This window comes from Xiphophorus couchianus, chromosome 14, assembly GCF_001444195.1.
Source record: "Xiphophorus couchianus chromosome 14, X_couchianus-1.0, whole genome shotgun sequence".
NCBI lineage: Eukaryota > Metazoa > Chordata > Actinopteri > Cyprinodontiformes > Poeciliidae > Xiphophorus > Xiphophorus couchianus.
Genome location: NC_040241.1, coordinates 20,780,794 through 20,792,494, shown reverse-complemented (window position 1 = coordinate 20,792,494; position 11,701 = coordinate 20,780,794). Strand labels below are relative to the sequence as shown.

Here is an 11,701-nt window from a genome sequence, read left to right as displayed (position 1 = left end):
AACTCAGCTGTTTTTCACCTCGATAAATGTGTAGAGTTCCAGCAAATCAGAAACAAAACTCTGGCTAAACCTGCTAGACTAGAATGAATCACATTGTTGTCTTTAAGATTGACGTCAACAAGGTTACTGACCAGGTTGGTGATGGTTGCAGAGTCAGTCTCCTGTGACAGTGAAGTGGAGATTTCTGCACTCAGAGCCCAAACATAATCTAGAAGCACAGAGAGTCAATATTACTATTTATAACAGGATAATTAATCAATAAGGTCATGTATTCTGGTTTGAATTTTAGGTTTCCACATTTTTCTCTTGTAAAACTGATTTGCTTGATGAATGTCTTTTTGCCTATTGACTCTATGGGATAGAAGTAAAAAAAACCCAACATTTTCATAGTTTTTAAAATTATAATAATATTGAAATATGCATTTTGAATGGAGAGGACTGAAGGTCAGAATAGAAGCAGAAAATTAAAAGACCCCTAAGGCTAATAATGAAAGGCTTCTGTTAAGAGTCTACATTTATTCATGAACTTCTGTCACACTTACAAGGTCCTGAGCCTGGTGTTGAGTTTAGGATGGAGGTTGTAGGAGGTGTAGTTGTTGTGGTTGGTTGTAGTTGTTGGCGTAGTCGTAGCTGGTGTAGGTGTCGTTGTAGTCGGAGGGGAAGCAGTTGTTGGACCTGTGGATGGAGCAGTAGATTAGCAGTAACATTATCAGATCAATGAAAAGCAGATTGACTTCAAACTCAAGACCAAATCAGAGATTTCCACTCACTCTCACCAGCTCTAACAAAGAAACATCAAAGGTCAGACTGGTGCACAGAGCCGGAGGAGCTGTGGAGGTAATTAGAGAAACAGCTTAGATATAAAACTATTATTTAAATGACCAGTCAATTCAGTTTAATGAAGTCTTAAAACAGCAGTTTCAGCAGAGTTTCAGAAACATGACTATGATTCAGTTGTGATGAACTCAATGTTTCACCATTTTCCTCTTTCTTCTCTTCGTTTGTCAGAGTAGATTTCAAAATTCCATGATTGGTCCATATTTGACTTGTCTCTCAAGAATGAACCATGCAAGAATTTCTGCTGTTAACTGTTAATACTGTTAACAGTATCAAAACTAAACCATGGAAGCAGCACTTTGTTATGGTGGGTGTTGGCAAAAGACTGCAGAGGTAATATGACATCAGCAGGTGCTTTGCAGAATGATGCATATTTATCAAACTGAAGACGATATTTTGCAATCAGGATGCACAAGCTGGATAGTCACATTAACAGATGGATAACAACATATGACCAATGAGTGAACAAGAAACACAAACCTGGCAGAACTACTGTTTTTGGTCCCAAAAATGTGAGGATCAAGATCAGTCCTGCAACAACCAAAATGCTGCTGCTGAGTCCTGAACAACAGTGGTTCATAAATCACTGGACCAGCGCATCTTCTGGACCCTCGGGTCGGTGAATGATCATAATGACTGTGTTACCTTGCTGGCCAGACATTTTGCCACAAAGCAAAGTCATAGTGCACCAGATTGTCTAATGCCAGCTTCGCCAGCGACCAGGTGAGTCAGTCCATCTTTTCATAACCGACCTGCAATGTCTGGCAAGCGTTTGCGAACTTGGAACTTTAGAAGAGGAGATTATTTGAGACCAGCAGAACATACAGTACAGACCAAAAGTTTGGACACACCTTCTCATTGAATTCAATGAGAAAGTGTGTCCAAACCTTTGGTCTGTACTGTACATCCAACCCTAATCTATGGAAGAAACATCCAACCCTAATCTATGGAAGATACTGTTTATGTCACCAGACAACTTCTAGCTGTCACAGGCAGTTGGCATGAACAGCTGGAGTCTGGTGCTTTGCTAACATCTCAGGTAGTGCTTCCTGAACTGGCTCCTTTATTATCTGCCATGCTGGCAGAAGTCGTAACCCCAACAGCTCAGCTTTTCGAACCTACATCTCTTCATTTAAGTAAATGTGGCGGGACACCAGAGTGCCACAACACCCCAATCCTGTGGTAAGTGTGGTTCACCCTCCCATCTCACATTTACACCAGCATGTCCATCCTGGGGACAGAGGTGCCAACGCTGCAGAAAACTGGACCATTGCTCTAAAGTGTGTCGCTCTTCCTAACTCCACAAACTCTCCACTTACTCATTCAGCCCAACAACCATTCACTCTGTGGACTGCTGCTGCAGGCCGTTTAGATGATGCATGGTGGATTTGGACAGCGTCTGCTGTTGGATACCACTGTCTCCATATCTTTGCTCAATGAGTCCACAGCCCGGCAGCTCTTTCCCCATCAGGTGATCACAGAGGCCCAGAGACTTACGGCTATTGACACTAAAATTGACATTTTGTGCAGTGCCACCTTTTCTGTCTACTATGGCACAAGAACTTTCCCAATAATCACATTCACAAGTGTATCTTTTCAGCATCTGTCATTGAGTTTGCTCCATTCAAATGTGGACACCTTAATCCACACAGCTGTGCAGGAACTCCTGAGTATCTAGTCATGTTGGTCATGACCAGCCTTTCACACAGTTTTATTGCACCAGCCTGTTTCAAGCTTTCTTAAACTTAGAGGTTCTTTAGCATGGGGGGTCTGATGTAGCATATAATATGCTTCATCAGCCTGACAACTGCCACATGTGAACTGAGTTGTAAATGCAGAAAGTTAATAAAAGAAAGACACTGTAAATACAAAACAAGATTTCTGGCATGTCTAAATAATCAAATGTATTTTCTAAATTCTAATTTGTGCAGTTTTATGGTCAATGGAAACACAACTAATAAAGATTATTAGATTAATCTGTTAACTAATATGATTAATTTTTAACCACAATCTCCAGCTTTTTCTGGGAGATGATATAATGTTTCCAGGACAGTAAGGATGTAGGATTTCCTCCAGAAAGTATCTACTAGAAAGCATCCAAGAAGCATTTTAATCAAAAGCCTGAAATTAATTGAGACCTTTCACCTCTTCAGTTTTCATCTTGTCAATCAATCAATCAATCAAATTTTATTTGTATAGCACATTTCAGCAGCAAGGCATTTCAAAGTGCTTTACATCATTACAAACACAGAATCACAAAGCAATATAGAATCAATCATTAAGTCAAGTTCCATCAATAAATTTGTAATTGATTACGTTCAAATAAAACTCTAAACAGGTGGGTTTTTAGTCTAGATTTAAAGGAAGTCAGTGTTTCAGCTGTTTTACAATTTTCTGGAAGTTTGTTCCAAATTAGTGGTGCATAGATGCTGAAAGCTGCTTCTCCTTATTTGGTTCTGGTTCTGGGGATGCAGAGCAGAACCAGAACCAGAACCTGAGAGGTTCTGGAAGGTTGATACAACAACAGCAGATCTTTAATGTATTGTGGTGCCAAGCCGTTCAGTGATTTATAAACTAACAACAGTATTTTAAAGTCTATTCTTTGAGCTACAGGGAGCCAGTGGAGGGACTTTAAAACTGGTGTTATGTGCTCTATCTTCCTGGTTTTAGTCAGAACGCCAGCAGCAGCATTCTGGATCAGCTGCAGCTGTTTGATTGATTTGTTGGACAGACCTGTGAAGACGCTGTTGCAATAATCAATACGACTGAAGATAAACGCATGGATGAGTTTCTCTAGATCTTGCTGAGACATTAGTCCTTTAATCTTGTCAACCTTTATTAGCATCAGCAATTTATTCTGCAACCAAAAAAATGCTAAAACCTGCAGTCAATTTCTTCAAGAACCATCTGTAGTGAAAGGAAAGATGAGTCGTTGATATAACTCCAAGGAAAACAGTAAACCTTGATTTCACCATCTTAAAGTGAGTTTGTGATTCAGAGATTTAAATGACATGGAAACTTTCAACCTGACATGATTTTATCCAAAAACTGTCATTGCAAAGACTTGATGCCCAAGCGACAATTATACCTGTAGGGATTTGGTTTTTCTTTGTGTTTATTTAGTTTTCTGTGCTCTGTTGAGTCGCTGTGTCTTGTTTACCTCCTTGTGCATTTAAACCCACCTGTGTTCCTTGTTCTTTGTCGGGTCCTCGTCTCGTCTTGTCTTCTTGTCTGTCGTCAGTTGTTCGATACCTACCAGAGACTAGTGCCTAGCCTTGCTCACTCTGTGCTGTGCTTCTTGTGTTGTCGTCATGAAACCATCATTTCCTCTTTATAAGACTATGGAGAGTTCTCAAAGAGTTCATTCAAACTGTCAGAAAAACATCAACCTTTTGGTTTTAGACCCAGAAGGAGACGACATTAAATGCTGATGAGCAGCTAATATAGTGTATTATCTGCACTTCACTGAATGTCCTCAGTGTTTCAACTTATTAAATATATGAATCTGTTTTAAAGTTATTAAATGTTTATCAATATAAAATGTCATTAAATTTGTTTAATCTCTAAGTTGATGTTTTTTCCAACAGGTTTGTTGACATTAATTCACATTTTGAATGATCAAAGCATTATATTAAATAACAAAGGCTGGATTTAATGGATGCTGCTAAATATTGAGCTGTGTTGATATAAAAACTTGACGTTTCGTCAAAAGAAGCTGGTTGAGTTTTAAAATCTGTTCACAGATAAAATTGTTTCCTCTCACTTAGTGCATTTATTTTCTTAAACAAAAGGTTCATAACTTTTCCAGTTACTGTAAGTCATATTTCACATTTTGAATGTAATCTTTGTGCCATCAGATTTTTTCCTCATACCAGGTAAAGGACATCCTGGTCCATTATGCTGTGACATACCAGTGAACCATCACCAGTGGGTGTGGACCAGAGCCTGTCTGTGGAAGAATAACTTCATTTGTCTCTAGTAACTTTCAGTCTTTCTCAGGAAACCTTCACTCTGTCAACATGTTGTCGTCTGTGTTGCTGCTGCTGTTAATCAGCGGAGCTCAAGCTTCTTACTATGGCGTCGTCTTTAGCTACTCTGTTGGAGACCTTCAGTCAGGTCGATACCAAGTAAGTTGAGCATATTTGTAAAATAAAGTATTAGATTTTTTTTCAGGAAAAAGTAAGATGTATTTACCAATCTTCTCTTTAAATAAACAGAAAACCGAGGACTACAGGGTGAGCTTCAGCTCATGTGAAGAGTTTGACTCTTTTTTTTGTGGTGGAAACTGTAGTGGGATGCCAGTTTATCTAATCGATGAAAGCAGAGGTGAATGGTGTCAGAAAGTACATATTGGGAGTGGCTCGTCATCCCTGAATACATTTAATAGTATGTAAGTACATATCAGAAATATATTTTATTATGTTCAAATTATAACTAAGAACAGATAAAAATGCTAAACTTCTGCAAGACAGATTGATCAGTTGGGCTGATTAGGTTTTCCTGTTTTCTAAAGAAGAAAATCTATCATCAGTTCATAAAAAAATACATAGTTTTGTTTGTCTTTAGAGATTTTATCTTAAATGCTGCATTATTTCACCATAAAATTGTAGAACTTATCATCCACTGTAGGGTTTCTGCTGGAAACTGGACAGAAAACATAAATGGGATTGTATCATCAACATTTGGATTGCACTTAGACTTGAGAAACCGTTCTGACATCAACAAACCAGGTTCATCACCCCAGACCACCATCATCCCTCTAGTGAGGTAATCCTGTTAATTATTTACAATATTTTATCCATTATTAAAGCCTTTGACTGACTGCAACGTCTAGAGATGATCACCGTTTATATTTTGTATTTTTTGTCAGCATTTGCAGATGAAACTCTGTGAATCAGAAGCAAAAAATGATTATCATAAAAATAAAAGCTTTTTTACAAAAGTAGATTTTATTTATTTGATAATCCAGCTGATGCTGTTTCTTCTAAGTGAACAATATTGTATTTGAAACAATTAATCAGATAAATCAATATAAAATAAATCGGTAAGTTTGTTCTGTAGAAAGTTTATCATTACAAACTGAACTGAAACGATTCTGTAGTTTGTTCTATAAGAAACAAAGCAGGTAAAGGTAAAGATGATTAAAACAAAGTCTTATCAGGAAGAAACATGAAGATCCAGTCAGACAGGTTAAAATTATGAAGCAAACACCTGAAGGACTGATAGAGGTGTGTTTTTCTTTTTCTGTCAGAGTTCCTTCAAACTGTCAGAGAAACATCAACCTGTTGGTCTCTGATCCAGATGGAGACGACATTAGATGCAGATATGCAGCTGATCCAGAGTGCAACATCTGCACTCCTCCATCTGTCCTCAGCCTCTCATCAGTGAGTATTAAATGTTTGAGTTACAGGAACTGGATTAGACTGGATTTACTTCATGCTTTATTAAACGTGACCAATGAGTGAATTAGAAAGAGTTCATTCCTGCTTGCAACCCATGCACTTTCTAACATTGGACTTTTAATAATTTTATTTGTACTTTACTGTATTTTTGTTTCATCTAGTTTACTTTTACTTACTTATCTGTTGAATCTGATTTTCAGTAAAATGACTATAAAAAATATTCCAATCAATCTTTGATTCAGTTTAGACCTTTTTCTTCTCCTTTCTGTTCTCTTCCAGTCTTGTTCTCTGTCATTCAGTCCCACCAACAGCAGCAATGAAGGTCCGTATGCGGTTCAGATGGTGGTGGAGGATTTTCCCAGGCAAACCATCACTCTGACTAATAGCAGTGGTGGACAGGAAGTGAAAACAACCAGTGATGCCATCAGCAAAATTCCTATCCAGTTTGTTTTCAGAGGTAAAACTGCAGTTTATCAGCTTGATTTTAACTACATTGAGCTGCTCTGGACTTGAAATGTTTGTTTCTGAGCTGAATATGTTGGATTTGTTGGAAAACATTTGAAGTATCAGCAATTACAGATTAAAATAAACAGCCACAACTTTGGCCCAAAGTTCATGAAGGAACATGACAAAACTAAATTTAACTTTCCAGCAGCTTCATGTTGTTTGATTTAATGACCAAACTGACCAGTTCCTTTCAGCTTGAATTAATTTGTTTCTTTATTATTTTCTTCCAGTGGATCCTGCAGCTCCATCCTGCACAGAAGGTGAATATCTGCCCAGGTTTCTGCCTCCAACTCCTGAACATGGAGCTCAGATCTCAACCAATGACAGTGAGACTCTAGAAATCATCGTCAGAGCAGAAGCAACCCAGGCTGAGTGAGTGATTAATACAAATTAAAGCTGGATTGTGTCAACATTTTCAGGAGACAAAATCTGGTGTTAAATTTCTCTGACTCTAAGAATGAATAAAGTAAAAACATGACATTGTAACACTAAGATCCATCCATCCATCCATTTTCTGTTCACCCTTGTCCCTAATGGGGTCGGGAGGGTTGCTGGTGCCCATCTCCAGCCACGTTCCGGGCGAGAGGCGGGGTACACCCCGGACAGGTCGCCAGTCCGTCGCAGGGCAACACAGAGACATACAGGACAAACAACCATGCACACACACACTCACACCTAGGGAGAATTTAGAGAAACCAATTGACCTGACAGTCATGTTTTTGGACTGTGGGAGGAAGCCGGAGTACCCGGAGAGAACCCCCGCATGCACAGGGAGAACATGCAAACTCCATGCAGAAAGACCCCGGCCGGGAATCGAACCCAGGACCTTCTTGCTGCAAGGCAACAGTGCTACCAACTGCGCCACTGTGCAGCCCGTAACACTAAGATGTTGGGTAAATTTATGTTACCATAAAATAGGAGGTCATAGGTGGAGAAACAGCAGAACACTGAGAGGAATAGCGTAGCTGTCCAGACTTTTATTCAGCCTTCAAGTTAACAGACCAGAACCCGTCTCGGGCCCTCCTTACAAAAACCCACGAAGAAGAAGCAAGCAGCTCATCTTAAAGGCACAGCACATTTCCTTAGCTATAGATCAATGTTAGTAAATGACTGTATGTAACCACATTAATTGAAAAGGAAAAATAAATCATCTTGCAGTATCAATAAAGAAACACAAGAAGATCCTGTCTTTGCAGGTGGAGAAGCTTTGGACATATAAATCTAACAAACTGTGTCTCTCCTGTTTATTAAAGGACCACTGAGATCCTGATCAGCGGGCCGGCAGGTGTAACCAAGAGTTTATCTGGATCAGGAAACTTCACCCTGACATGGACACCAATTGCCAGTGATAGAGGACTGAACAAAACTCTCTGCTTTGTTGTCCAAGCAAAGTTAGTGTTTTATTTAATTTACTGTTGTTTCAACTGTTAACTTTTTGTTTTCTCTCAGATATTTTTCTCTCCATTGAAGCTCCATCTGGTCTGGCATTTTGTTTGGTCTGATTCTTTCCTGGACGGCATCAGCTGAGATAATCCTGCTGTCTAATAATCAATCTCCCTCTAACATTTTAGTTTTATGAACAACAGAAATAATCCTAAATCACCTAATTCATCTGTTTCTTCCTTCGTGGCAGACGGCCACTTGTATTGACCCAGGTTCTGGTTCTGGTTCTGCTGGAGATTTCTTCCTGCTATAGAGGAGTTTTTCCTCTCTATTGGCTCAATGTGCATGATCGGCATGAGGGATTGCTATAGAGTCAATGATGTAATACAAGAGCTACGTGCTCATCCAGGAGGAATGAATGTTGCAACTCAATGACTGGATGTAATCTGCTGGGTTTCCTTACATAAAACGTTTTTAATCTAATTTGAATAATTAATTGTTATTTAAAGTCATAAAAGAACAAAGATGTTTAAAACAGGGCATTAGTGATTGTTGGGTTCATCACAGCAGAATCATAATTTAATTTTCAGAAATTGTGGCATTGATAGTTGCTTTATATCTGCTTAATACTGAGTTTGTACAAACTGTTGTTTAAAATCTTCATTAAACTGAATTATCTGCTTATTTTATGAATATTTTTATATCAAAGCTGTTGCTTTTGCTTTATTTACCTCCACAGCTCCTCTGGCTCTGTGTACCAGTCTGACCTTCGATGCATCTTAATGACGGCTGTTTCCCACCCGAGTACGACTACACCTCCACTAACTACAACCAACCAACCCACAACAACTACACCTCTTGCATCCTCCATCCAAAACTCAACACCAGTCCCAGGACCAAGTAAGTGTGACAGGAGTTCATGTTAGAAAACATCACCAAACCTGATGAATGTCGATGTTACCTGAAGCCTTTTTATCAGTAACCCCATTAACCTGCAGCTGAACGCCTGCATGTCGTTTCTCCATTGTATTTTCCAGGGTAAAGGGGTTTTAACCTTATGGATACTTTAAATCTGCTCTTGACCAAAAATATGTTCATGAAATGTTTTCTTCTTCACAAATGGCTTTAAAAATAATGCAAGACAACAATTAGCAACATTGATAATAAAACTTTTGATAAATCTGTGTTCCTGGGGCATAAAAAGTCTTTTCAATGTTTTATTTAGCAATATGACATCATCTTTTCTTTAACAAATGCAATTATTAGCTTCATTCCTTGTGATAAATATTGTAGATTTTTACTAATTTAAAATATAAAAACTGTACTTTCTTCTATCCCATAAATTCTCTCCTTTCTAACACAATGGCCTACCCCATGTAAACAAAATTTAAATAAAATAAAAATAAATAAATAAACAATCAGCACCTCTTTCTATCCTAAAGATGTTTAGGGCAAAAACAAACAAACAAACACAAAAAAAACCCAAAGAAAAAACAATTTTGGCAAAAAATGACACTTTAGGACATTATTTTAGGAATGTGGTGATATTTAAATTGGCTTATTTATTTTACAAAATACCTTCACCAACTGGAAAATAATGTTATTTCTGAGGAATTTCAACACCAGAGATAAAACAGAAACTAAATTGTATGATGAACAAAATGGAGTCTGAATGGGAATTAGCAGCCCAAACGTTGCCAAAGGGACAGAAAATTCTGCATTTAATTTAAAAGGTGCATTAAAGCCTTAAAGGAGGGAAAAATATGAAAATATAAAACTTGCATGAAAATTCACCGCCTGATCAATTTCTTCTAAGTTTGCATAAACACAGCCAAGTGTTGCTTATGGCTTAATGATCCTGTTTTAAGTAGTAATGTTGACTCTTTGTGTTTCCAGATTATGTTTTGGCTCTGAATACAAAAATCTCCACTTCACTGTCACTGGAGACTGACTCTGCAACCATCACCAACCTGGTCAGTAACTTTGTTGACGTCAATGTTAAAGACAACAATGAGGTTCATTCTAGTCCAACAGGTTTAGCTGCTCCTGCAGTAAAGATTTATTTTTTGTCTTCTGCAGCATTCATTTTTAGATGAACAGATTTAGACAAAATGTTATTTTAACATAAATGTTAATATTTTAACATAAAGAAGTTGCAAGTGAAGAGCTCATTTAGCTCAAAGCACCCGATTCAAAGTTCAACCCTGAATTTTATCATAAAAATGTGGTTTATTTTTGTTCTTGTGATTTTCTGTTCATATTATTTTAGCTCTGATTTGATGTTTTTTCCTCTCCAGATCAAAGAGGAGCTGATAAGACGAGGAATGTCACCAGATATAACTCTAAAGCTGTTAAGCGGTGGCGCGGTGCAAGTCACAACCGCCGCCCCCTAGTGGCTAAAAATGAGAATGAATCTGATCCTTGCTGGGGAAAGTGATTTGATGTATAAGGTTTTAATCTCTCATCTGTTTCTTGTGGTTATACTTATTTTAATTTATTTAAATCAAAACGTTTTTTTTATTTTAATCTGATCAAATACTGTAAAGTCAGAACATTCTCATGCATATTATTTCCAGTTGTTCATACATAAAATTACATGATACTGTCATGATGTGTTGTGGTGAGGTGGTGAGGCAGACGCAGTGGACCAACAAGTTCATGTTTTTCTGACAGTTTGAATGAACTCTGTGAGAAAAGTCAACAGGACGTATGTTATGTTTTCCATGTGTTTGTTTCATTATTTAAAACCTGTTTTTTCCCCACAACATTTTGTTTTTACTAAAAAAAACCATTCAGTTTCATCTTATTATAAACTCAACTACAGTACACGCACAATCAAATTTATTTTATGCTGAATTACCTGATTAGGTGCTTTAAATAAAATAATGTTCACTTTGAAGCATCAGATTAACTTTCCCATCAAAGAATCAACTTTTGTGATCGATATTGTATTTAACAATCACTGTCAGGTGATGATGAATGTAAATCATAAAATCCTAAATAATTTTAGTCAAGAAAGTCTGAAAAAGTTTACTTATACTGCAGGAAACTTATTTTTCTGCTGTGCTAAAATATCTTCTAATATTTAGACACTATGTCTGTTTTCCAAATAAGAAACATTTCACATGTGAAAGTTTGACTCAGTTCTGGTTTAAACAGTTCATCTGTGATAAATCAGGGAAACATTATCAAGATACCTGAAGGAATAAGAATAAGTAGAATGACTTTTTGTTTAGTTGTTATGAAAACAAAATACATTAATCTAAATAATAAACCTTGTTGTGGTTCAGATGAAGAAGGATTACACTGGGACAAATCATATATTTGTCAGTTTTTATTGTCTAATGAATTTCAAATACCTCTGCTTTCACACATTCTCTATTTCTGTGCTGTTAGTTTGCTCTTGTGGTTGTGCTGCTAAAGTTGGAGGATGGTGATCTGTCAGGTTTGCTCACCTAGATCATCAAATTCAGACACAAGGAAAGACAAGAGACAGTTAGATTCTTTCGACTCGCGAGGAGAACGGACAGAAACCTACTCCAGTTACAATCTCTACCCGCTCTGAAAACACA

At 37.5% G+C, this 11,701-nt stretch overlaps 1 protein-coding gene across 2 annotated transcripts; it reads left to right on the top strand.

Moving 5' to 3' along the window:
- The first annotated feature begins 4,805 nt into the window (after window positions 1–4,805).
- On the top strand, window positions 4,806–10,737 carry LOC114157952 (uncharacterized protein PB18E9.04c-like). 2 transcript variants are annotated; one of them, XM_028039228.1, is made up of 10 exons: window positions 4,806–4,964; window positions 5,055–5,227; window positions 5,467–5,604; window positions 6,089–6,221; window positions 6,519–6,696; window positions 6,977–7,118; window positions 8,000–8,137; window positions 8,869–9,029; window positions 10,026–10,102; window positions 10,427–10,737. In XM_028039228.1, exons 1-10 carry the CDS (start codon window positions 4,857–4,859, stop codon window positions 10,520–10,522), a joined length of 1,344 nt encoding a protein of 447 aa, XP_027895029.1. In that variant the 5' UTR covers window positions 4,806–4,856; the 3' UTR covers window positions 10,523–10,737. The 2 variants fall into 2 exon arrangements, with proteins under 2 accessions (XP_027895029.1, XP_027895030.1); XM_028039229.1 differs by having other exon boundaries at window positions 4,849–4,968.
- Window positions 10,738–11,701: the final 964 nt, after the last annotated feature.